This window comes from Symphodus melops, assembly GCF_947650265.1.
Source record: "Symphodus melops genome assembly, chromosome: 1".
NCBI lineage: Eukaryota > Metazoa > Chordata > Actinopteri > Labriformes > Labridae > Symphodus > Symphodus melops.
In genome coordinates, this window is record NC_136691.1 from 30,952,404 (window position 1) to 30,978,222 (window position 25,819).

General features: G+C 46.2%; 2 protein-coding genes across 4 annotated transcripts in view; one reads left to right on the forward strand and one right to left on the reverse strand.

The window, feature by feature from the left end:
- Positions 1 to 165: 165 nt before the first annotated feature.
- On the forward strand, positions 166 to 4,236 carry ranbp1 (RAN binding protein 1). The gene is made up of 6 exons (XM_079347992.1): positions 166 to 317; positions 2,091 to 2,227; positions 2,315 to 2,472; positions 2,568 to 2,696; positions 2,789 to 2,857; positions 3,239 to 4,236. Exons 1-6 carry the CDS (start codon positions 303 to 305, stop codon positions 3,376 to 3,378), a joined length of 648 nt encoding a protein of 215 aa, XP_079204118.1. The 5' UTR covers positions 166 to 302; the 3' UTR covers positions 3,379 to 4,236.
- A 4,495-nt stretch (positions 4,237 to 8,731) lies between these two features.
- The window catches only part of zdhhc8b (zDHHC palmitoyltransferase 8b), a 52,500-nt gene continuing 35,412 nt past the window's right edge, over positions 8,732 to 25,819 (reverse strand). The window contains exons 2-11 of one of the 3 annotated variants that reach the window (XM_079363829.1): positions 17,435 to 17,556; positions 15,170 to 15,327; positions 14,775 to 14,947; positions 14,542 to 14,644; positions 14,373 to 14,464; positions 13,821 to 13,953; positions 12,567 to 12,672; positions 11,848 to 11,954; positions 10,702 to 11,765; positions 8,732 to 10,319 (exon numbers count right to left, since the gene is read on the reverse strand). In XM_079363829.1, the coding sequence (XP_079219955.1) occupies positions 10,187 to 10,319; positions 10,702 to 11,765; positions 11,848 to 11,954; positions 12,567 to 12,672; positions 13,821 to 13,953; positions 14,373 to 14,464; positions 14,542 to 14,644; positions 14,775 to 14,947; positions 15,170 to 15,327; positions 17,435 to 17,556 (2,191 nt within the window). In that variant the 3' untranslated portion in view covers positions 8,732 to 10,186. Of the gene's footprint in view, positions 10,320 to 10,489; positions 11,766 to 11,847; positions 11,958 to 12,566; positions 12,673 to 13,820; positions 13,954 to 14,372; positions 14,465 to 14,541; positions 14,645 to 14,774; positions 14,948 to 15,169; positions 15,328 to 17,434; positions 17,557 to 25,819 lie in introns of those variants that run through there. The other 2 variants (XM_079363828.1, XM_079363830.1) reach the window with 2 other exon arrangements.

A 25,819-nucleotide genomic window follows, 5' to 3' on the forward strand; every position in this document is an offset into this window, starting at 1 on the left:
CATTTGAATAGTGAAATTCAACCAAAATACGGTATAATTGTAGTTTCAAGTTTGAAAATATAAACATCTGATTTTTGTAAAACAAAGTGACAAACATTTATTTCTACTAAATACTAATAAATGTTTATCTGTGACTGCAGTGAACGCACTGTCCCTCTAACCGGAAGCGGGCGCGCAGTCTCACGTAGGGAAATTCGGCGCGCGAAAGCTAGAGCCGGAAGTGAGTGAACGTGAAGCGGCGACCAGAGGAGCGGGTTTTGAATCATCATCATCATCTTTAATCTACAAACATCTAGGTGACGATGGCAGACCCGAAGGTAAGGCGGCGTGTTTGAGATAACCCGGATCATTAGAGTCCAGTTAAAGACTGAATTTAAGAGCGGATGAGTTTTAAAAGTCTTAGATTTATTGAAGTTGCTGAAGAAGCTGTGAAGGGGCAGATCGACGTGTTTTTAAACTATATACATATTTATTAACAAATAAACAGGCCCTGATGTGTCCATATTAATGTTTATTAATAATAAAAGTGAAGTTTATCTTTCTTATAATCATCCTCAAAGCTCACACAGCATGTTAGCAGGTTAGCATCCGGAGCTGCGCAGGAAGCTGTAAAGACAAACTCTTAGTCCTCTTTAGTTTGAACAGGTGAGGTATAAAGTACGGGTAACAGGTGAGTTATAAAGTACAGGTTACAGGTGAGTTATAAACTTCAGGTAACCGATGTTTATATGAAAGAGTTCAGGACTGTTTCTTTGTGCAGCTCAGCAGATGCTAACAGGAGCTAGCCTAGCTGTTAGCCTCTCTTTCAGGCTGACCAGGGACTAAACCGGTGTTCTGATGAAAGTCTCCCAGTTAAACCAGTGAGAGTCTCTCAGTTAAAGTAGTGAGTCCCGACGTGTTGTAGTTCGTCCCGGGTAAAGTTTGGTCTTTAAAGTTACAGTGATGTTCTTCCGTGTTAGCATGCTAGTGAGAGGCCTTGCTAACTAGCGTGATGACTCCACATTAAAAACAAAGTTTATTAACTTAACATTTATAAAGTTAAATGCGTGTACATTAATGCTTAACCATTAATGCTAACACATCGTCATCAAAGATAGTTTTTAACTTTATTAATTATTCAGTAGTTCAAACTCAAACATGTAGCTTTTTTAAGCTAAAGGAAGGCGCTAAAAATGCACTGTTACCATGGAAACGAGTTTAATTAAAACTTTAAGGAATTAAAGTGAGTTTATAACACGGACTAAAGATGAAGACATAAAGCCACATTGATTTGTCAGCTTTTAATGTTTAGATTAGATAAAAACAATTATTTTAACTAATAATTATTATTCTATATATCTCTCTGGATATATATCAATAATAATATAGATTACCTCTTTGTTTCTTCCTCTGTTTCACAAAGTCACGAGGCCAAAGTGTTAAATCGACCAGCTGCTTCGATACTCTAAATAGTTAAACATTTGATTTATTAAAAACAAACTCGACTCGTTTAATTCTGGAGTCCAGAAACTAAGACGCGACGAATAGCAACATTCAGACCGCTAATCGCCGTAATCTCACCGTCGATTATTTTCAGGGCAGATTCACATGGCTTCATCGAAGCAGCGTCTGTCTTCATGACACGTTAGGTCTTTAGATGACCGGACGGAAACACCACTGGAAAGTTATTTCTACTTAAAATGTTCAATGAAGCATGATGATGAGAAACTACACAGCCCACAATCCACTGTGACTGGTGCGCCTCTTTTAACTGTCGTGTTTCATCTGTTAATAAAGTTTTGTTGAATATATAAACTACATTCACTGTTCAAGGTTGATCCTTCAAACCTGGCCTATCCGCGAGGACCGCTCACAGGCAGATCGTCACATTCCGGTCACATGCCGATCTGCCCCTTTTTCCCCAGAACAGAACTAAAGATTCCCGACTCAGCAACAACCATTTACTGACGGCGGTGCTCGTTTCCCTCACAAAAAGCTTAACCCATGAGCTCTTAAATCCCTCCATTCAACACGACGCCTGCTGGTCAGGTGCAGCACACAAACAGGAAGCACATCGTCGGGGTTAATTTATCCACTGTCCTCTCTTTCAGGATCAGGAAGAGCAGGAGACCTCCACAGCCGAAACCACAGAGGACACCAACCATGACCCTCACTTTGAGCCCATCGTGTCCCTGCCTGAGCAGGATGTGAAGACGTTAGAGGAGGATGAGGAGGAGCTCTTCAAGATGTGAGTTTAAAAAAGACACTTGTTGGTTTGACTCCATGTGATCCGGGTCTTCATCCGCGATGCTTCCTGTTCATGCTGTCTTCCCAGGCGGGCGAAACTCTATCGTTTTGCTTCTGAGAACGACCCGCCCGAGTGGAAGGAGCGAGGGACGGGCGACATCAAGCTGCTGAAACACAGAGAGAAGGGCACCATCCGCATCCTGATGAGGAGAGACCGCACCTTGAAGATTTGTGCCAATCATCACCGTGAGTCATGGCGCCAAATTACTCTATTTCAGACCGTGTACGATAACCAGGGGAGAGTTGTCATGGTAACCCAGTCCCCGTCTCTTGATCTCCAGTCGTTCCTACCATGGAGCTGAAGCCCAACGCCGGCAGTGACCGGGCGTGGGTGTGGAACACACTCGCGGACTATGCCGATGAATGCCCCAAACCTGAACTCCTGGCGATCCGTTTTTTAAACGCAGAAAGTGAGTATTTCCACACTCTGAAGGCGCCCCAGGCGGTGTTTTGACGGGGACACAGAGGTGACCCGACCACTAACGCTCTGTTCTGTCTGCAGATGCTCAGAAGTTCAGGGTGAAGTTCGACGAGTGCAAGGAGGATATCAAAAAGTCTCTGGAGGGAACAGGTACGTGCTCCTCTGATGTGAGACACAATGCTCTGTGGCGTGCAGCGTGGCGTCCTGAATGACCCGTGCCGTCACTGTGCAGACACACTCTGTTCTTTGCTGCTCTCTCCAGCTTCGGACTTTTTCTGTCTGCTACACAAACACGCAGAACATGACAGTGACTGGCCTCATGTGATTGGCTGGTGCTTCTCCTGTTCTGCTACATTATGTTCAGTGAGAGCACGGTGACCTGTGACGCCGTGGTCATGATGTCAGACCGTGCTCAGCTGAACCAGTGCAGTCACATTACAGACTGTCACCATGATTGTAGTTTATTTGTAGTTGTTTTTTGATCGTTGTTGAACCTGCTGCTGACCTCCCCCCTCGCTCTGCCCCCCCTAGGCGGCTCTGACAGCGCTAACAAAGTGGCCGAGAAGCTGGAGGAACTGTCGGTGAAAGATAAGGCTTCAGAAGGGAAGAAGGAGGAGGTGACGAAGGAGACTGAGGAGAAAAAGGAGGTGAAGGCCGAGGAGAAGAATTGAAAACCAAGAACTTGCTTTGCTGATCTCCAGTTTATCAGTTTTTCCTTTTTCTACAATAGACTCTAAATGAACTGAATTTGGACACTTGCATATTATTAGTTTTTTATTATCAGTTTTGCCTCAAGATCACAAGTCCTTGATGCCACTGTGGGGGAGGGGGGGACAGACGCCCTCCATCACGCCCCCCCCCCCCCCCCTCTCTGCACCATCAGGTCGTCTCCAGCTCGACTGTGGACAGGCTCGTGATAGTGATGATTCCCACATTGGGCGTTTTGTTTTGTTATTCTGAAGCAGGGTTTGTTTGTAGGGGGGGACAGGCGGGTGCATCCTCACTGTAAAGTCAAAGCCGTTATGCACCCTGTCCATGCTTCCACCTTAAGGTGACACTCTTTGAGTGGGCGCCTCGTAGACGTAGCTCCTTCTCGGTCTCCGGGTGTCATCAGTTCTGTGAGGAACCAAGCAGAAGAGGGATCCGCTCCAGGGTCATCAGAGTCATGCTGGCAGCCTCCACTCACAGCTGATTGACAGGAGATCAGATGCACTTAGCTTTTTTTTTTTTTTTTTTTAAATATCTGAAAATAGTTTGGTCCAAAGTCGAGGGTTCAGCAGCTTGGCTCCGCCCCTCGAGAGAGAGAGAAGGTTTCTTTACATCCGTACATTCCCAGCATGTGGAGTATCTGTAACAGAGTGTGCTCACCACCCGCTCCTCTCCTCCCATTCACTTCTTCACCTTGCCTCTGACGCTCAGCCAAGTGCATCTGTAAATACGTGTATATGGAAGAAATGTTCCGCTTCATTTGCACTCAGATGATCTGAAATGTTTCCTCCACCTTGGAATAAAAGCTGTCAAAGACCACACCTACCTTTTTTTTATTCATGTACAAAGGCCCCGCCTCTTTGTTTCCAGGGCAACTTGTGATGAAAGTTAGAAGAGCGTGCTGTGATTGGACGTGAGAAATGACACAAGCTTTACTCAAAGGTTTCTTCCAGCTCATGTCCTGCAGCGCTGACTCACTGAAAGGTTTGTAAATGAAGGTGTTCAAACATGCAGCTCGTTCATTCATAAGAAAAACACTATCAGCACTTGTGCACACGCAAGAGTGGAGAGATCTGCTGCTGCTAGGGAGTTGGTGCCTTGCTCAAGAGAACCTCAGCAGTACAGGAAGTGACCTCGCACCTCTCCAGATATCCTTTGATTTAAAGCACTCAAAGAGTGCGTTTTGATTGGCCCTCTTTACTTTCACTAACCGCTTTACCTTAACCCTGAGAAAACATCACAGCGTTAAGGAAAGGTTAGGAGACTTTATAAAGGACTTAATGAAAGGTGTTAGGAGACTTTATAAAGGACTTAGGAAAGGTGTTAGGAGACTTTATAAAGGACTTAGGAAAGGTGTTAGGAGACTTCATAAAGGACTTAATGAAAGGTGTTAGGAGACTTTATAAAGGACTTAGGAAAGGTGTTAGGAGACTTCATAAAGGACTTAATGAAAGGTGTTAGGAGACTTTATAAAGGACTTAATGAAAGGTGTTAGGAGACTTCATGAAGGACTTAATGAAAGGTGTTAGGAGACTTTATAAAGGACTTAATGAAAGGTGTTAGGAGACTTTATAAAGGACTTAATGAAAGGTGTTAGGAGACTTTATAAAGGACTTAGGAAAGGTGTTAGGAGACTTTATAAAGGACTAAGGAAAGGTGTTAGGAGACTTCATAAAGTACTAAGGAAAGGTGTTAGGAGACTTCATGAAGGACTTAGTGAAAGGTGTTAGGAGACTTCATAAAGGACTAAGGAAAGGTGTTAGGAGACTTCATAAAGTACTAAGGAAAGGTGTTAGACTTCATAAAGGACTAAGGAAAGGTGTTAGGAGACTTCATAAAGTACTAAGGAAAGGTGTTAGACTTTATAAAGGACTTAGGAAAGGTGTTAGGAGACTTCATGAAGGACTTAGTGAAAGGTGTTAGGAGACTTTATAAAGGACTTAATGAAAGGTGTTAGGAGACTTTATAAAGGACTTAGGAAAGGTGTTAGGAGACTTTATAAAGGACTTAATGAAAGGTGTTAGGAGACTTTATAAAGGACTTAGGAAAGGTGTTAGGAGACTTTATAAAGGACTTAATGAAAGGTGTTAGGAGACTTTATAAAGGACTTAATGAAAGGTGTTAGGAGACTTTATAAAGGACTTAGGAAAGGTGTTAGGAGACTTTATAAAGGACTTAATGAAAGGTGTTAGGAGACTTCATAAAGGACTAAGGAAAGGTGTTAGGAGACTTTATAAAGGACTTAGGAAAGGTGTTAGACTTTATAAAGGACTTAGGAAAGGTGTTAGGAGACTTCATAAAGGACTAAGGAAAGGTGTTAGGAGACTTTATAAAGTACTAAGGAAAGGTGTTAGACTTCATAAAGGACTCAGGAAAGGTGTTAGGAGACTTCATGAAGGACTTAGGAAAGGTGTTAGACTTTATAAAGGACTTAGGAAAGGTGTTAGGAGACTTCATGAAGGACTTAGGAAAGGTGTTAGGAGACTTCATAAAGGACTTAGGAAAGGTGTTAGGAGACTTCATAAAGTACTAAGGAAAGGTGTTAGGAGACTTCATGAAGGACTTAGTGAAAGGTGTTAGGAGACTTCATAAAGTACTATGGAAAGGTGTTAGACTTTATAAAGGACTTAGGAAAGGTGTTAGGAGACTTCATGAAGGACTTAGTGAAAGGTGTTAGGAGACTTTATAAAGGACTTAATGAAAGGTGTTAGGAGACTTTATAAAGGACTTAGGAAAGGTGTTAGGAGACTTTATAAAGGACTTAATGAAAGGTGTTAGGAGACTTTATAAAGGACTTAATGAAAGGTGTTAGGAGACTTTATAAAGGACTTAGGAAAGGTGTTAGGAGACTTTATAAAGGACTTAGGAAAGGTGTTAGGAGACTTTATAAAGGACTAAGGAAAGGTGTTAGGAGACTTCATAAAGTACTAAGGAAAGGTGTTAGGAGACTTCATGAAGGACTTAGTGAAAGGTGTTAGGAGACTTCATAAAGGACTAAGGAAAGGTGTTAGACTTTATAAAGGACTTAGGAAAGGTGTTAGACTTTATAAAGGACTTAGGAAAGGTGTTAGGAGACTTCATGAAGGACTTAGTGAAAGGTGTTAGGAGACTTCATGAAGAACTTAGTGAAAGGTGTTAGGAGACTTCATAAAGGACTAAGGAAAGGTGTTAGACTTTATAAAGGACTTAGGAAAGGTGTTAGACTTTATAAAGGACTTAGGAAAGGTGTTAGGAGACTTCATGAAGGACTTAGGAAAGGTGTTAGGAGACTTCATAAAGGACTTAGGAAAGGTGTTAGGAGACTTCATAAAGGACTGAGGAAAGGTGTGAAGAGACTCACGATGAGTGACGTGAGTCTGTCGTGGTGGAACTACAGTTTACAGAAAATGAAGTTTACAAAAAGCTGATGTAAAAATGTTTGAGCCTTCTTACAGGTGAAATAATCCTAAAAACCACGTGGTGTGAATAACAATAAAAGGTTTTATTAGACACCAGGAAACTTCACTGTGATGGTTTTATAACATCACGTTCACAGTTAAACTCTGGATTTAAGATCGTTTAAAGCTAAGGTCAATTATTACAATTTGTAAATTATTACAAATTATAATTATATTATTTAATTATATTATAAATCATTACAGAGCTAACCTCTATGATCTGCGTCCCTTTGTATCTTCATCAAATAACATCAAATCATCTCCACAAACATGATACAAGAATGTATAAATGTTCACCTTCTTCACACAATAAACAGAAATGAAATAAACACAAAGTAAATAATTAGAAGTCAAATCAATATGCAGATTGTCTCCACATGTCTCCTCTGACAGATCCTTAGTTTTCCTGAACGCTCCGATATGGGTCGGATGAGCCGCAATGAATTGTGGGTCGGCACTTTCTTATCTCCTTTCCTAAAGGATGCTCCAGTGTTTCCTAAAGGAGGTTATAAAGGAAGCACTGAGCCACCTTCCCTTTTTTTCTCAACTATATTTATAATCAAAATCTGACGATTACAAGAATCACAATTTACACCGTATGTTACAGACCGAGCTTGACTTAACATGACTAAATAAACATGAACAGTAAAATATACAACATGAAACTCAGACGTCTAAGTTGGAAGCAATGACTTTAAACTTTGAGTTATTTCAGCAGCTTGTTCAGTTCTAATCTTTATAATGGATTTTTTGAAATGTGTTAATTTATTCATAAAAATAAAGGAGCGTGGTTTGACTTTTAGAAATCTGCATTAATGTATATATAGTTTGGTTAAGATAATGATTACATGATACATTCTCCTCTTCTTTTTGTCTTCCATTAAAATACCACATTTTATTTTTTTGTAATATTCTAAAGTTAGAGATTTTAAGTCTTTTGTAGAAATCTAATGTTGAAGTGAACCCCAAAAGATTTTTGTAAATTTACAATAAAAAAAAATAGACCATCACAAAACACAGTTATTTCTTTAATATTAAATCTCTCTCTCAGGAATTCAAGGTCAACCTAAAGTTGTGTATAGACCTGTTAGCAAGAACGGCAGTGAATAATTTGTAATCTACATTCAATAAAGTTATTGGTCTCAGCCAGGTTTAGGTAACAAGGTGATGTAACAGCACTATTTTCATTCTTTTAGAGCATTAAACAATAAATCTTTAATAGTATAAAAGTCCCTGTTTTAACGCTGTCTCACACTGCTTGATGTTAATGAGTCACAGATTTCCTTTAAGTCGAAATCAATTTGAGGAATATGAAGTTTAATACTTTAAAGAAAAGAAATAGTCTGAAGCAGATGAGTATAATGTAGAGTCAGAACATTCTTCATTATTTACCATTAAAACATCTCTCCTAGTTCGTTCCTGTCTTCTTCTCTCAAGTATTCTCTGTTCTATCCATCGAACAAACGCACGGCTCTTATCATGGCTGAGTGAAGGTGGATAGGAGGGACGATCTGAACGCACCCCTGACTTTATTTTCACATAAAAGAACATTTTTAATAAGTGATTTATCTGCTCCTTTCGTTTAGAAGACGGCGTCCGGTCTGGTGACGTCAGAGTGACGTTCACGCTGGTCGCTCCTCTCGTCCGTCTGCGAGCAGGCGAGTCAAACTCCACTTCCTCTGAACTGCAATGCATGATGGTCTATGTATGCTCGGATCCATCGGCTGAACGCTTCTTCTGCAGACTTTGCATTGTGGGACACGCTACAAAGTGGCGTTTTCACTGCATGTACAAATGTCAGCTTTTAAAGACAGCCAATAAAAACGAGTCCAGTGGAGGAGTTTGAAACTTTTATTGACTCTCAGTTGGGAAACACTTCCTCTTCACAAAAATAGGAGTGCATGTACATCACGTATATTTGTTATTTCTCTGACACATTTCATTGTCTCAGCTGGTTGCTGATTGAACCGATTCATCGTCGACTGTCAGGAGTGACCCCTGACCTGCAGCGAGGCCCCCCCCCCCACACAGAGAGGAATGACATCGATAGAGCCGTGGCGTGTGTTCAAACTGAAGGTGAGAAAGTCGTGGTGGACCGGGGGGGCGACTCAGCAGCTCGTTCACGTGTTTCAAGATGTTCCAGTAAGGTAGCCCTGTAAAAACCACAGCGTCGTCATGACAACAGACAGCTTCTTCAACCATCACGCTAAGGCAGCTGGGTGACACGTTGAACTACAGCCAGCTCCGCCTACAGCCGAGCCACCGCCACACTCGGAGGGAATGGAAACTTAAAGTTTATGATCAAGACAAATAATGTGTCACCTTCGACCCTGACTTCTCTTCCAGACCTTTCCATTCACGTTTTTTTAAATCGGACTCTCCAACATGTGGAGCTGAAACACGAGCTTCTCCTCTGAAAGGCAACGATGGTTCATTCGTTATGTGAGGGTCTAAATATATTCAGATAAACTCCTCCCTCTTCTTCACACTTTGACCATCAGTCAGGTTTGAGCTGTTCCAGACAGCTGCTGCAGACCGACTGAGCCGGCGTGTTCGGGCTTCGTGAGGTCACCGCACACGTTGGCCCCGCCCCGTCGTTAAGGGATGGACACTTCACACAGAACAACCTGTTTGTTTTTCACTCTCGTATTTGAACTACAAAGCGTCTTCACTGGGTGTATAAAAACCATGTATCAAACATTTGGTTAAACTGATGGGTTTATAAAAAGGAATCAAACCAAATAAAAAAAGGACACTACGATGAGTGGACGAGCGGTTGTCCTTCACTCCACTGGACCAGCCGTTTGTTTTAACGTGAACACAGAGGGCGTTCAGCTCGCTGTTTCAGCGGTCCGTCCAGGGTCAGGAGGACCTCAGACGGAGACTTTCATCTAATCAAAGAACTTTAAATTCAACCAGCAGACATTAGAGCTGAACTTCCTCTCTCACTTTATGAAATCTGTACAACTCCACTGAAACAGTCCGAAGTAAAGCGTCCGGTGCCTTTCATTCTTCTTCTGTGGTGTTAATTTCAGCCCTCCTGTCCAGAGGTTTTTTTTTGTTGTTTTTTTCATGTTACAACCAGAACAACGTCGTGACCACAGCTGATAAGACGACAGTAACAATATTGACAATCTGATTGGACGGCCGCAAAAAGTCAGCAGGATCAACTCAAAACAAACCGCCCTATACAAACAGACAGACCCTGTGATTGGACAATAGCTCCCAAACAGGAAGTGTTACGTGCCCCTGATTGGCTGGAGAAATGTGAGAGCGGACGGTCTCTTTGTCGCAGGTTGGCTGTCGTCATGGGACGTGGATGCCGAGTGTCTTCTCACACTGATATCTCATACGTAGTGCCTCCGACGCCCGTCACCTTTTTGACGTTACTATGGCGACTGGGGCTGAGGGGGGCACCCTGGGCACTGGGGTGGCCGTCCATCTGCCCGTTTACTTTCATGGCCTCTCTGAGGTGGAAGAGAGAAAAAAAACCATAATTCAACCACAAAGAGCAGAGACACTAAGAAGACCGAGTTGAAGGGGCGTGGCCACATGCAGACGAGAGGCGTGCAGAGATTTGATTTGTTAGGAAATCGGTGTTAGCGAGCAGGTGCAAGGCATGCAAAAGAAAAGGAGATGAGAGGAGTCACAACTTTATTCTTCTGACCTTCATGAAGTTATACAAAAAAATGATATTTTACAGGAAAAGTAAACTTATAAAACAGAACATGCAGAATCCCCCGTCACGCTACACCTCGGTTAGGACGAGTCCAGGACCGCAGCGGGACTACGCTCAGTTCCCTCCCTGTCCGGCACATGCAGGCCCCTCGGGGAGGTTAAGACTCGTACCTTGGGCCCGCCAGGCGAGGCGAGTCGGTCCTCTCATGGGCACTGATGTAGGAGAGTTTCTGGTGGGAGTAAGAGGGGGACCGGGGCATGGCGGGAGACCGGGGCTGGTGGGTCGGGGAGAAATAAGGGCCATCCGGGCAGGTGGCCCTGCTGTGGCTACTGTTGGAGCTACTGTGGTCAGTGTGCAGGGAGGTGGATGAAGTCCTTGGTGCTCGGCCTAACGTGGAGCCGGCATGGCGCAACACGGGGGTTCGTTGCCCGTAGCTCAGCCCGACTCCCATCAGGTTGTCCCTGGAGCCTCCGTAGGCTGGGGGTGTGGGGCCCCTGGAAGCAGGGCACCGGGACCCATCTTGGTAGCAAGCATTATGGGTGAGACCGTAGCCCCCATCGAAAACGCCAGAGTCCTGGGCGTAGATATGAGTCTGGGAGCGCCCACGCAGCATCTGGCGCTTCTCCCTCTCCTCTATTTCTTTGCGCTCCTGGATGGAGGCCATGATGGTTTGGGAGAGGTTGTCATAGCGGACCGGGGAGGGGTCCCTGTCCCTCAGGTGGGGGGACTGCCTACCCATCCCTCTGGGTGGCAGCACCGGACTGTAGGTGAGTGTCACCTGCTGCCTCTGCATGTCAGGCTCCCGGATGTGGCACATTTTGGTGGGCAGGTACGGCGAGTGGAAGCCCCTGGAGGGCAGAGCACGGTGGGCCATGCACTCGCTGGCGGTGGCAGGTGACACGCTGGGGTTGAGAAGACTATCATAAGACAGGCTGCCGTTTCGGTTGGAGAGCGTGCCAGGGGAGAAGACGCTCTTGTAGGGGGTGGAGGTGTGCGCCTGAGGCTGCAGGGCGGGGAGCTGGCTTTTCTCCGGCCGGCAGTGACCCTGCTTCAGGCTGAGCGAGCGGGAGCCGATGACGTCAGAGTCCAGCTGGAGGGGGGAGGACTGGAAGGTGCGGTGGAGGGGAGCGTTGGTGTACTCTGGCATGTCCAGGTTTGGCTCAGACCGGTAGTCATGACCACGGACACCCTCCTCCATGATGGCCGAGGTCTTCAGGTCATCCGCCATGATAATCTGAGGAGCAGAACAGGTCAAATCTCAGTGATGTCACAAACGTAGACTCGTCATTAACAGATCCACACTGATCCGTTCTCACCTTCTCTCCTGCTGTGTGGTAGTGGACTTTCGGCATGGTGCCAAACGACGGCCTGTACTTGTACATAGCTGGAGTGGAAGGATGAGTCTTACCAGAGAGGGCGCTCTCTGCTAACACACACAAGGAAACAGCCGTTAACACCGGAGCTAACACTGAACCAAAGCTCACTTCAAGTTGTTTGGACCTCGGGCGGGTTTGTTCTTCCAGAGAGAAGAATCTGAAGGAGTTTAAAACAGTGCATCTGTGCTCACCCTGATCAACAACACATCCGCGACTAGCTCACCTAAACCATCTTTTATTCAGTCTCTGTATCAAAGATCTGTCCAAACCATGCAGTACTGTCAAAGAGCCAGCAGGCGGCAGTAGTGCTCCTTGATGAGCAGAACATGTTCACTCCCTGACTTTAGACATGCTCTGAAGGGAGCGTGCTGTTTAAGGAACACGTATGTATAACGTCTGACTGACAGCAGCGACACGGTTTAGCTAGCTTGTTCTGTGTTTTGAGGCGGACCTCGTCCCTGACAGAGCCCTCACAGGTCACCTCTCTAAAGGTGGGGACTCACTCTGGACTCTCTCCTCCTCGATCAGGCCCTTTCTTCAGCTCAGCACGGATAAAAAGACCACTGAGCGGGACGCTAAGCTAGCACCAAGTCCCACACTGGGACAGAGGGAGTCTTTGTGTCGAGAGGGGAGCGAGGATGACTGACAGCAGAACTTACCTTCACTGGAGGTCAGCTGGTTCTTCAGCTGGTTGTACCTGTCAGCTTTGGGCGGCAGAGGCGGCTGGGTTTCTTTCTCGTCCAGGCCGTCCAGGCTGCTTTTGGACTGTAAGGGAGGAGAGCAGGCTGTTAAACATTACATGTCTTCTTTTCATTGGCTGATGAAGGGGGAAAGAAATGTTGGACTTCATCCTCTTTATTGCACACATTGACCTTTGTCTTCACCTGCCTCCTACATGACCCACAATGCAATTCCAGGCGAGACAGAAGGAAGTGCAACTACCTGATGTCGGGGCAAGAGGTATGCAAGTGTTTCAGTCTTTGCAGGCGAACGAGTGATTGGACTCCGTGATGAAAACAGTGAATGTCACCACTGATGCTCACTTTAGTACAGGCGTGTCATTGTTGCTTTGGAGTCGTTGATTGTGAATAAACTGTGTCATCATGAGACGCTGACCTCAGCAGGAACACGACAGCATGCAGACACAGGTTCACTGCAGGGTGCAGACACATGCAGGTGGACTCGTCTCAGACACAAAGCACTGAAGGGAATCACACAGTCAAACAGTACAGGAACCTTCTACCTTTTAAAAGCCCTATAGAGTGCAATGAATTGTGGGTAAATCAGGGAAGACTGCACCTCACCAAGACTCTCTGGAAGTCTGAGTCCGCCTGGCTCCTTGACGGCTGAGACTTCTGTCTCGTCTTTATTACAGTTGATCGCTCACATGATTATGTACATGATTAAGGGACATGATTATCTTTCAGTGATCGGCTCATCGCTGCCTCTCTAACGAGTGTGAAACCCTGAAACCTGTTTCTCGTGTCTGGTGAAGCGACCAGCCTGGGACGTCACACGTGTCTTTTACGGGCAGAAAGACGCTTGCTGTGCGCTCAGAGCTGCTTGAATGAAGCTTTTGTGCGCCGAGAAGGAAAGCGTGACACGCCAGTCCAGTCTCCATGACAACAGTCTGTTGACAGTGCGACCAACACCGTAACTTTTCACTGCATGCTTTATATGTGAGATCGTTTTTCACCCAATCAGACACGGAGGGAGCAAAGAGGATCAGGGTACAAGACCCGTGGAATATCGTACGTTTGGAAACGGGCGCCGGCGACACCTTTCTCAGAAGCGGAAAGATTTTTACGGAGCGCGCTCGGACCCGGAGAAGACGCCCTCCTCATGATGTCTATTTTAGAGCTGCACAGCTGCAGAGAGAGGTCGCTCCAATGACGGCGTATCACCGCACTGACCTTGGAGCGGATGATGGTGCTGTGGATCCCGTTGTCGGAGACCTTGATGGTGATCTGTCGGTCTGACAGGTCAGGTCTGATAAAGGGGGGCTGGACTTTAACATGGGCCTTTTTCCTGGGGTCCAGTGTGTACCTGCACGAGAACACGAGCGACAGAAGAGATGTTCAGCACAGAGCTGCAGAAACAGAGTCATGACAGAGTTAAAGCTTTAATCCCATGAAGACTCAGAGAGACAGGAAGCAGCGTATCAGTGGGACTTCATGTCGTCATCATTAAACAGCTGCTTTATTTCCCCTCAAATAAACCGTGTTGCTAAATGACTGCTGCTGGTTTCAGTTCATTCATGAGGTCCAGCAGGCTCCATCGGGCCGCTGTCTGATGGCACTGCTCCATGGTGGTTGTGAAACTGACTCTTGTTTCGTCTGAGGTAGCAGGACTGTGCACCATCACACTGCTGCCTGTGTTCTTGTTCAGAGGCGCTGCAGCGTGTGTGTGTGTGTGTGTGTGTCTACTGTACACACACACACGTGCAGGGGAGTAAAGCATCTTACCTCGGCGCCAGGGGACTGCATAAGACGTACTCCACGTTGCCACAGCAACCCCTGGTGAAGGGATTTACTCCTCCGCGGAACTTGCCCGTCACCTGAGGATCACAACGCCTCGTTTAGAGTCACACACACACACACACAGAGGGCCGATCAAACAGCATGCACTCCTCACCTGCTCATTGGTGGTTCTGCCTCGAGCTACCAGCACCATATGGAAACCTGTGAGTCCCATGACTGGAATAAAGAAAAGCCCGGCGATGCACATCACCACCAGCCTGGAGAGAAAGGTCAGGATCCACAACAGCAGAAGAGGGAGGTCGTCATAAAGGACTCAAGCTACCACTCCGTGCACACACTTCAAACATCACAGCTTTTAAAGGTTCTGCAGCGGAGCGTGAAGGATACGTGACGGTGGCGTGCAGCGCTGCCAGCCTCTCTCGGTGGTGGAGGACGAAGAGGAGGCCGAAGGAGAACACTCCCAGCATGTGCACACTCAGCGACAGCAGGAAGAGGAAGAAGTAGCGATAGTTCCTCCGTCCTATGCAGTTGTTGACCCAGGGACAGTGATGGTCGAAGTCCTGAGGACAGAGGCGGGACCAGGTCTTATTAAAGCTGTGCTCATCTCCTGGTGTGGATTTAAATGTTGAATATTATGTTTGGAAAGCTAAGACAGATAAGAGCATTAAAGCTGCAGGATACTGATGCTCATAATAACCTGAAAGCAGGAAGTCAGTCATGTTCCTCCAACAGAACAGCATCAGAGAACACACACACACACACACACACACACACACACATACCTCCACACAGTTGTCACACACGCTGCAGTGTGAGCAGCGCGGCGGCCTGTAGAAGTGACAGGTGGCGCACCACTTCATCCGGACCTGGATGCCCTTGATCTCCACGTTCTTGTAGAGCGGCGCTCGGAAATCATCGTCCTTGTCCTCGTCTTCATCCGCTGAGGAGACAACACGGAGACAACACAGAGACAACACGGAGACAACACGGAGACAACACAGAGACAACACGGAGACAACACGGAGACAACACGGAGACAACACAGAGACAACACAGAGACAACACGGAGACAACACAGAGACAACACGGAGACAACACAGAGACAATACAGAGACAACACAGAGACAACACGGAGACAACACGGAGACAAGACAGAGACAAAACGGAGACAACACAGAGACAAAATGGAGACAAGACAGAGACAACACAGAGACAACACGGAGACAACACAGAGACAACACAGAGACAACACAGAGACAATACGGAGACAACACGGAGACAACACAGAGACAACACGGAGACAACACGGAGACAACACAGAGACAACACAGAGACAACACAGAGACAACACAGAGACAAAACGGAGACAACACAGAGACAACACAGAGACAAAACGGAGACACATGTTTTTAGCGGTGGCTAACAGAGAGGAGGTTCTGATTTATGAGTCAGCTGACATGAAGAACAGCGCAGCATCTTAAATGACGCTCCCCCGCCGTGAGCTGTCGGCACTGAGAGGAAGGAACGTCTCTAACATGAGCAGTGATTACTGAAGAACACTCTGACTCATGTTTAACACATGTTGCTGTTTGCTTTCACAAGGTCGCTCAGAGGTGAAACTCAAACCTCTGCCTCTGTCTGAGCCCGCGATGAGGCTCGACTCAGAGAGCTGTGAGGCAACAACAACAACAACAACAACAACAACAGCAACAACAACAACAACAACATGTCTCTGCCTGTCAGGTTCCCACTACACGCTCAGAACACGTTACACCCGTCAGGTCTACTTTCATGGTCCAGATAGTTTGGTACCCTTCCCAACCTTGGGGTGCCGAGGGTACCGACCCGACCCGGAAGTACAGTCTGCAGTCTGTTGATTGTCTTCACTTCCTGTCTGACAGCACAGGTCACACATGGTGAGCTCAGCCTGTGTCGGGACCTTTGACCTTCACTTAACTTGTTGATGCTGTTGCCCGGGGTAACGTGATGTCACATGCCCAGCTGCGCTCTACATGATCAGAAAACGAGCTGCTCCTCGTCTTCCAGCTGACTCGATCAGAACTTAAAGAAACACTCGGATTAATCTGACCTTTAAAACATGATCAGTGATCTAATTGACCGCCGTTAGCCTGTAGCAGCAGCTAACATGAGCAGCTGTCCTAATCCCAGCCGGTCGGTTCTGACCCGCGGGCCCTGGGCTGCATGTCATCTATCTGTTTCTTCTTTGTCGCCTGACGTCCAGACACCACCATCGGACCTCCTTCATGTACGGCGTGCTCCGACCGCCACCTCAGCGGCGAGGAAGTGTGGACAACAGAACGAGAGGAACACAAAGGAGAAGTCCTTCCTGCATCTGCTCTGCAGTAAAGTCTCAGGAGCAAAGATAATGAGAGAGGAGGAACATCATGTGAACACACACAGATCTGTTGAATCATGTTCACCAAGCAGCTGGCTTCTTTTCAGCGTAACATTACTTAAAGACCCCCCTTGAGTTATTTCTCCCTCCATGAAGCTTTATGAGCCACAGTCATTTCTCTGATCTATTTCCTCATATTTCCCCCAAAAAGGAAAAAGGTCGATAAATCACATCTGCAGTTGTCAGTGACTGAATAGTTTACATTATTATTAATTATTATTATTATTATTATAATTCTAATTATTATTATTATTATTATTATTATTATTATAGCTCCTTTAAAGCTTTTCATTCTCAGTTTTACAATGTGGACGATGGCGGTGATTTTCCAGGCAGATGTCAGTGATCACAGTTAATATAGTTTACTGCTGGCTCTGCCATCTGTGTCATATATAATATAAGAGCTCAAAGAAAGTAATCCCCCGACAGACTATAAAGCAGAAGGTCAGATAACCTGCGCTTTATAACCCATAATGATTATCAGAGGCGCTCGTCTCCGACAGGTGCTCATCGTTTACGAGCACGTTAGAAACATCCCAGAGGACAAATTCAATCATTATGAAGGAACACAGACGGAGCAGGATGGACACCATGAAGACACACACACACACACACACACACACACACTAACCTCGTGGATAAACACCAGGGTCCATGAAGGTTGCCATGCTGAAGTTGGCCAAGACGAAGAGGAAGACGAGGCCATTGTAGACGGGCACAGCGGGAGAGATCGCCTTTGTTAACCAGGGACACCTGGAGACACAGATAAAGGGACACGTTAGCATTCAGCACCATCTAATGGATATTAAAGACAGACGTTAGAAGAGTCAACACTTGTACTCATGGTGTCTGTGAATAACAAACATTAATGCGCTCTGGAGGGAGGAGGAGAAACTCATTTGACTTTAAAGGAACAGAGCTGCTGATGTCAGGATTTACTCTGTTTCCTGACAAGAGGAAACTATGATGAAAAATCCACTTTTAGTGTTTTTGAACATATGAGTGTCTGTTGACCCCAACATGTGAATCCATCCAGTCCTTAGTTTGTGTCTGCAGAAGTCTGACAACACAGAGAGAAATGCTCCGTTTCACAGGTGCCCTCCTTGTGATGTCACAGTGGGTCACTCCTCTCCCCTGGTGTCTCCTCTCATGGACTCCACCTCCAGACTCCAGCAAAACTTTTGAGCAGGTCTGCCATTTTTATTCTCCCTACAGAGGAGTGATGTCTGCTGGGAAAGCTCAGGGGGCGGGGCTTATTTAAAGAGACACACACACCAAACGGAGTGTTCATTGAGAGCTGGTTTCTACAGGGTCACATCCTCTGCTGCTTCATTCATGTTATATTTGGACCAAAGCTCAGAAACACTGATGCTTCATTTAGACCACAGGGGGCGCTGTTTGAAGAGAAGGAAAGGTCTATATGTCCTCTTTAAGCGCCCCCTCTGACTTCAGCTCTACCAATAACCATGACAAACATCCCGACCTGACAAACCACTTCCTGTTCGGCTGGAAACATAAACACTTATCAGACTGACCTTCTCCACTGGCTTCAACAAATAACTGAGTCAACCCAATCAGCCCTTCCAGCCCGTCCAATCAGCTGGACGCAAACGTCCAGACACAGTATGTTTGCTGGTGCGCCATAATAAAGGCCAGCTGTTTGTCTGGTTCCTCTGGAGATGAAAAACCGGCCTCAGGGCAAAGTGCATCTATGAATTAATAAAGAGAGAGAGGAAGGTGCTTTAGAGAGAGGCCCTGTCACTCAGCTCTGGCCCTCACTCGCCCGCACACAAAAGATGCTGCTCCAGCTCATTCCGACGTCAAAAAGTCAATTTCCTGCCACCAGTGCTCCAGATCATCTTCAGTCCAGATCATGTCTCCCACTCCTCTCCGCTTTGGTGAATTATTCAGAGACAGAGCAGAGAGGTGATGAAGTGGACTCTGGAAACCAGTCTGCACTGGTCCACAGCTCGGTGCAGGGCATTGCCTTTATTCTCATTATGTAGGACAACTGTATTTGATGTCACATGACAGGAAGCTGTAAGATCTATGACAAACAATACTGGTGAACAAACAGAGATGCAGACAATCAACAGGAAATGATTTCATGTTTGGTGAAATGATCCGTCTATGCTTTAATCAAATAACGATGTATAGATTCTGGTCCTGAATGGTCCGGATTTGTTTGGACCAGAGAAGGTCTGTTCTCAACATGCTGCGTCATCACAGCGAGTGGACCTCAGAGAATCACAGAAGAAGCTCCTCTGTTGGACAGAATCCCAGTGGCCTGTCATCGGGTCGTGTGGTTCTGTGATCCAGTCAAACACAGAGGAGGAGGAGAGGAGTGAGAAAACGAGAGACTGGTTCAGGAGGGAGACAGCGTGGGAGCAGACTGGGAAAGACCACAGACTTTGGTGAAGACAAATGATGGTGCTGAGGCCCCGTAGCTCAGGCAGCTGAGACAATGAGGTGCAGTCACGTAACCGGGCTGATGAAAGACGTCCTCAGTGGTCTTTAAAAAGGAGCAGCTGTTAAATAACACACATGGATAATCCTCCACAGTGTGCTGCTCTCTAACCTCTCCCTCCCTCTAAATCATGACACAGAGGAGGAGGGAAAGAAAAACCAATCAGACTGATGCAGCTTCAATCATTGTCTCTCTTTGTAAGTTCACCAGAACCGAGCCGTCAAAATCCAACATTTGAGTTATTTGAGTTTTATTTCTTTAATTAGCAGCTTTTAGAGCAGCAGCATTCCCCGTCTGTATCTTTCTCCTCCTGCGGATCTCGTCTCATTGTCGGATTACAACGACGCTGCATCTGATATCCAGCCTTAAGAAATCATATAATACACACACGCACACGCACCACACGCACACACACACACACACACACACAGAGCGCTCTGTGAGAATAATCAGCTGTTTAATGATGGAGCTTTTAAAGGTCACAGCACAGGTCTCGTTGGCACTGTTTTAAGTCGGGCTGTGTCCATCAATCACGTCTCTCACAGAACGCCGTCTTCCTGCTGGAGACAGGACACACGCCCGGAGCTCCTCGAGCTGCTCAGATGTGCAGCTGCTTCATTTGTCGCCTTTCAAGTCTAATCTGTTGTTTGAGTGAAGAAGAGCGGGGGCGAGGCGCTGCATGTGGAGGGCATCACTGCTCATAGGCTCTCTGGTTATGTTTCCACAGGATGCCAGGATTGGTGGAAAAAAGGGGCGTGGCCATGCAGCGGTCCTCTGCCAGTTGGCGTTTGCTGCCAGAAAGATTGTTTGTTCTATCGCCCCCTGCTGTCATGGAGTCAGACACGCGTCCATCAATCACGAAGACAGCAGTCCAGTTAGCCCAATGGAGCCTCACATCCAGACGTGCGTGTCCCCGTCCTGCAGTGTGTCCTTCTGTTTGTCCCCGGGTGCATGTCTCACTCACAGTGTCTAACACAGGATCCATGAAGAGCAGCATCAGTGCGCTCGGACTCCCCTGGGACCCGCCAAACCCGACGCGCCCACGTCCCTGAGATCCTGCGTTTACACGTTACGTTTAGTATTCTGCAGAGAAACGCCGGCAGCAGCAGGCGCTTCCATCGCTCCGAGGCAGAGCCGCTCTCACTGAGCATCACGTCTGCTCCATCAGTTATTGATCAGCAAACAGCACAGAGACATGATTTCCTTTCACACATCCAGGACTGAAAACACAAAGCTTCTTTACGTGCTCGCTGAGACTTTTTGGTTTTGGAGTGCTGCTTGAAAGGTTTCACTTGTGGATGTTCAGAAGTTTAGATTTTTGCATATTTAAAGGGTCAATGTGTGACTCTGACATTTGGCGTTTAAAATGGCGACTGCAGTCCAAAGAACGCTGCCGGGTGTTCGGGACACACTGAGAATTGTTTAGTTCATTAGTAAATTTCCCGTAGATGTGAAGGTGAGTTTGAATGGTTGTCTGTCTACGTGAGCCGTGGATTAACAGGGTGTGGCTCCGCCCCCTCGGCTGATGACAGCTGCGTCCCCTTGAAGCATGTATGGATACAGAACAGAAAGATGTATTCTTTGTCTAATTGAGGACCATAAATCTATAAAATTCCTTTTAAAGTTAAAATGTGAGTGGAAGGTTTCAGCTCTCTGTTGGAGTAAACTCAGAGCTTTCACATGTTTCCAGGAGGAGCTGTATGTGTGAAGTGTTGTTCTCTGGTGTTGACAGTCTGTTGGTCTACAGGCTGTCGCACAGTGAACTCTTTTAAACATTTAAAAACAGCATCAAAAACAAACATTTTCAATTTGAGGGAAACTTTTGAAAAAGTGTTTAAATATTCATGAACAAACTCAGAGCAGGAGAAGAAACCTGAGCAGCTGCAGGCTCTGCTCTTCAGCTCACAGACATTTGCATTATTGCATTATGAGGTAAAATGCCTCGGCCCTGCGCTCTGCCCTCTCTGCGTCCACACACTCATAACTGGCTTTAGTTGTCTGCAGAGAGAGAAAAGCAGGGAAGCTTTCTGTTTCCCTCCATCACAAACAGCCGAGGCAGCACGCTGTAAATAAATCCCCCGAGCACTGATGCTAAACGCCCCGCGGCTCCGTGTGTGTGAGGCTCTAATACACCGTTTCATTCCAACGCTAAATTAACTGAATATATCGCCAACCTCTGGCCGACTGAAAATCATCAGACTCAAACATCAGGGAGGCACCGTTACCATGACGACGTGCTGACACACACACATGGCTTCACGTGGTCACCAAGCGTGCTGCCTCTCTCTGCTGGTCACATTCAGACTCTGATCATGTGGAGGCCCCTCAATGAGCCTGCAGGGGCCACAAAGTCCCTCAGCACCAGTCCAGAGAACCAGAGCTTCACACACACAGACTAATACACACACACACACACACAGACTAATACACACACACACACACACAGACTAATACACACACTCACACAGACTAATACACACACACACACACACACACACACACACACACACACACACACACACACACACACACAGACTAATACACACACACTCACACAGACTAATACACACACACACTCACTCACTCACTCACTCACTCACTCACTCACTCACTCACTCACACATGGGTGTGTGTTTGCTAACACAGGTGCTGCGTGGGCGATGGAACATGTGCTCCCTGGGAAAGTGGGAACCAGCTCAGAGGGACTAAAGGAGGCTGGGGAAGTCCAGTCAGTGTTTGTGGCCCCTCAGCGTCTGTGTGTGAGTGTGTGTGTGTGTGTGTATGTGTGTGTGTGTTTTTTTTTGTGTGTGTGTGTGTGTGAGTGACGCTCTGCCAGCGTTAAATCAGCTCTATGAAACACTGAGGGGACGTTTGGCCCGCTGGGATTAGACTCAGTTGCCGGGCTGATACGGACAGAGAGACAGCAATGCTGCAGAAAGCTGGAGGGCGCTCCCACACATTCCAAGCTCCGCCCACAGCGGGCTGCATGTGAGGCCACCGTCAGGACCTCGGAGACTCGAGACTGTCAGAGGCCACATGCAGGCAGAGTCCTTCAGTGGGCTTCAGGTAAACAGATCCTGGGAATAAGTGTGAACTCCCACACTCCCAGTTTAGCTCAGTATGAAAGTCACTGTGGAGACACTGTACAAAGTGAGTGTGATCTGAATGCTCTGAAGTAAAGAGGTAAATACTTCCACTGAAAGATCAAGGTACCTGCTACACGGACAGCGCTGTGAAAATGCCCCCTGCTGGCGTGGAGGGTTATTTCCTCTCACACGTGCAGAACGTGCGTGGCGGTTGGCCGTCGCCTCTTTGCGGCCTTCGTCACCGTTGACGTCTGCTTGGTGTGTCGGGGTCTTTAAAGTGACTGAAGTGAACTTTGAAGGAAATACAGGATTAGTGCACGGGCTCTTTAAGTGTGCATGGACAGGGCGGGGCCATGTGTCCTGCTGGTACAGTGCTGCAGCCAACAGGCTGTTTAACAGAGTATTTAAAATGTGAAACGGGTTTAGATGTGATGAGATTCTCCAGCTGTAGATTGAGATTAAACAGTGCGTGTTGTAGCATCAGGTACCAAAGGGATCAGTTTCGAAGTCTGCCTGTAAGCGACCAGTCGACAAACAGACTCCTCCCACTCGGAGCCGTTTGGAACCGGGTTGTGCAGCAAAGCAGGAAACAGTTGTGGATAACATGACGTCTTTTTGCAGCTGAACAGATTAAAACAGATGGAGAGCTCATCAGTACACACTGAAGAGAACGTGCCGGAACAAAAGCTCTCTGAGGAAGCTGCTGTTGCTCCGAGGACTGGACAATGAGCTACACCGTGAGGAATATGGATCAGACATCAGGGACCCACACTGAACTAATGTTCATCTGACAACCGTACAGCTCTGACAGTTCATCTGAATCTCCACCACAAACAAGAAGAACTTTACTTCAACTCTCTGAGCGAATCCACAGATCACAGAGTGAAATTAACAACCAGGTTTTTACATTTATTAACATTCAGGGCCAAGTATTTATTGAGTCATCCCAGCAGTGCTAATGAGAGGCTTTGATTTAAGATAACCTGAAACCAGTTCAAGATCGTGCTTTCACATACAAGCCCGACTTTAAATGAGCTTTAAGAGCTGAAGTCCCTGCTTCTTGTTTAAGGCTGACTCACAGTTCATATGCTCACACACACACACACACACACACACACACACACACACACACACACACACACACACACACACACACACACACACACACACACACACACACACACACACACACACACACACACACACACACACACACACACACACACACACACACACACACACACACACACACACACACACACACACACACACACACACACTCTCTTAATGGACTGTGAACCTTCAACATAGCTGACCCTGACGACTCTCTCCGACACAGTAAGGACTCGTTATCTGCAGCAGCATCTGCAGGCGGCTCCATCCACCCCGGTGAGCTCACTCCAATTCTCCTCTTACTTCCTGACAGGAAGCCGAGCTGCAGCGAGGACTGAACGGGCACAAAATCACACAAACAGTCACCAAGCTACTCTTGACTAAAACCTGTGTGCTCTCAGTCTGCTGCAGACTCTCATCAGGATACAGTGATGGTGAGTGATCATGTTGTATAGAGGTTTCCTACACACACCATGCACTGTACACTCATGTTGCCTCTCTGCAGGGCAGCGCTGGCACTCACTCTGGGATGAGCTGCCTTCTGTTGCTGGTCATATTTACAGAACAACACTCTCACACCTCTCCACAAATCATCGCTAAGTGGCCACAGCTAAACCCTGCTAAGCACGACTTATTACACACATGTTGCTGCATGAAGTCTGATCTCTTTAAAGTCTGCAGAGTCAGGATAAAGTGCCGTCACAGCCGGTCTGTCAAACATTCTGCTTTATTTTAAAATCCTCTTCTGTCGCCCGTCTGCTCCTGCAGAGCCCATCAGCCTAATGAAGAGTTCATCAATCAGTTTAATGCAAGCACGCACGCACACACGCACACACGCACACACGCACACACGCACACACGCACACACGCACACACGCACGCACGCACGCACGCACGCACACACGCACACACGCACACACGCACACACGCACACACGCACACACGCACACACACACACACACATAGTATAGTATAACTGTGGGGGAGTATGTGTGGTTTATAGTATAGTATAACTGTGTGGGAGTATGTGTGGTTTATAGTATAACATAGTATAACTGTGGGGGAGTATGTGTGGTTTATAGTATAACATAGTATAACTGTGGGGGAGTATGTGTGGTTTATAGTATAACATAGTATAACTGTGGGGGAGTATGTGTGGTTTATAGTATAACATAGTATAACTGTGGGGGAGTATGTGTGGTTTATAGTATAGTATAACTGTGGGGGAGTATGTGTGGTTTATAGTATAACATAGTATAACTGGGGGGGAGTATGTGTGGTTTATAGTATAGTATAACTGTGGGGGAGTATGTGTGGTTTATAGTATAACATAGTATAACTGTGGGGGAGTATGTGTGGTTTATAGTATAACATAGTATAACTGTGGGGGAGTATGTGTGGTTTATAGTATAGTATAACTATGGGGGAGTATGTGTGGTTTATAGTATAGTATACCTGTGGGGGAGTATGTGTGGTTTATAGTATAGTATAACTATGGGGAGTATGTGTGGTTTATAGTATAGTATACCTGTGGGGGAGTATGTGTGGTTTATAGTATAGTATACCTGTGGGGGAGTATGTGTGGTTTATAGTATAGTATAACTATGGGGGAGTATGTGTGGTTTATAGTATAGTATACCTGTGGGGGAGTATGTGTGGTTTATAGTATAGTATAACTATGGGGAGTATGTGTGGTTTATAGTATAGTATACCTGTGGGGGAGTATGTGTGGTTTATAGTATAGTATAACTGTGGGGGAGTATGTGTGGTTTATAGTATAACATAGTATAACTGTGGGGGAGTATGTGTGGTTTATAGTATAGTATAACTATGGGGGAGTATGTGTGGTTTATAGTATAGTATACCTGTGGGGGAGTATGTGTGGTTTATAGTATAGTATAGTATACCTGTGGGGGAGTATGTGTGGTTTATAGTATAGTATAACTGTGGGGGAGTATGTGTGGTTTATAGTATAACATAGTATAACTGTGGGGGAGTATGTGTGGTTTATAGTATAGTATACCTGTGGGGGAGTATGTGTGGTTTATATTATAGTATAACTATGGGGGAGTATGTGTGGTTTATAGTATAGTATACCTGTGGGGGAGTATGTGTGGTTTATAGTATAGTATAACTATGGGGGAGTATGTGTGGTTTATAGTATAGTATAACTGTGGGGGAGTATGTGTGGTTTATAGTATAGTATACCTGTGGGGGAGTATGTGTGGTTTATAGTATAGTATACCTGTGGGGGAGTATGTGTGGTTTATAGTATAGTATACCTGTGGGGGAGTATGTGTGGTTTATAGTATAACATAGTATAACTGTGGGGGAGTATGTGTGGTTTATA

Excerpts from the sequence above, each read along its gene's own strand:
- ranbp1 (XM_079347992.1), top strand. Across the intron at positions 2,473-2,567 it reads GATTTGTGCCAATCATCACC|TCGTTCCTACCATGGAGCTG; the intron begins GTGAGTCATGGC and ends CTTGATCTCCAG. Across the intron at positions 2,858-3,238 it reads AAAGTCTCTGGAGGGAACAG|GCGGCTCTGACAGCGCTAAC; the intron begins GTACGTGCTCCT and ends TGCCCCCCCTAG.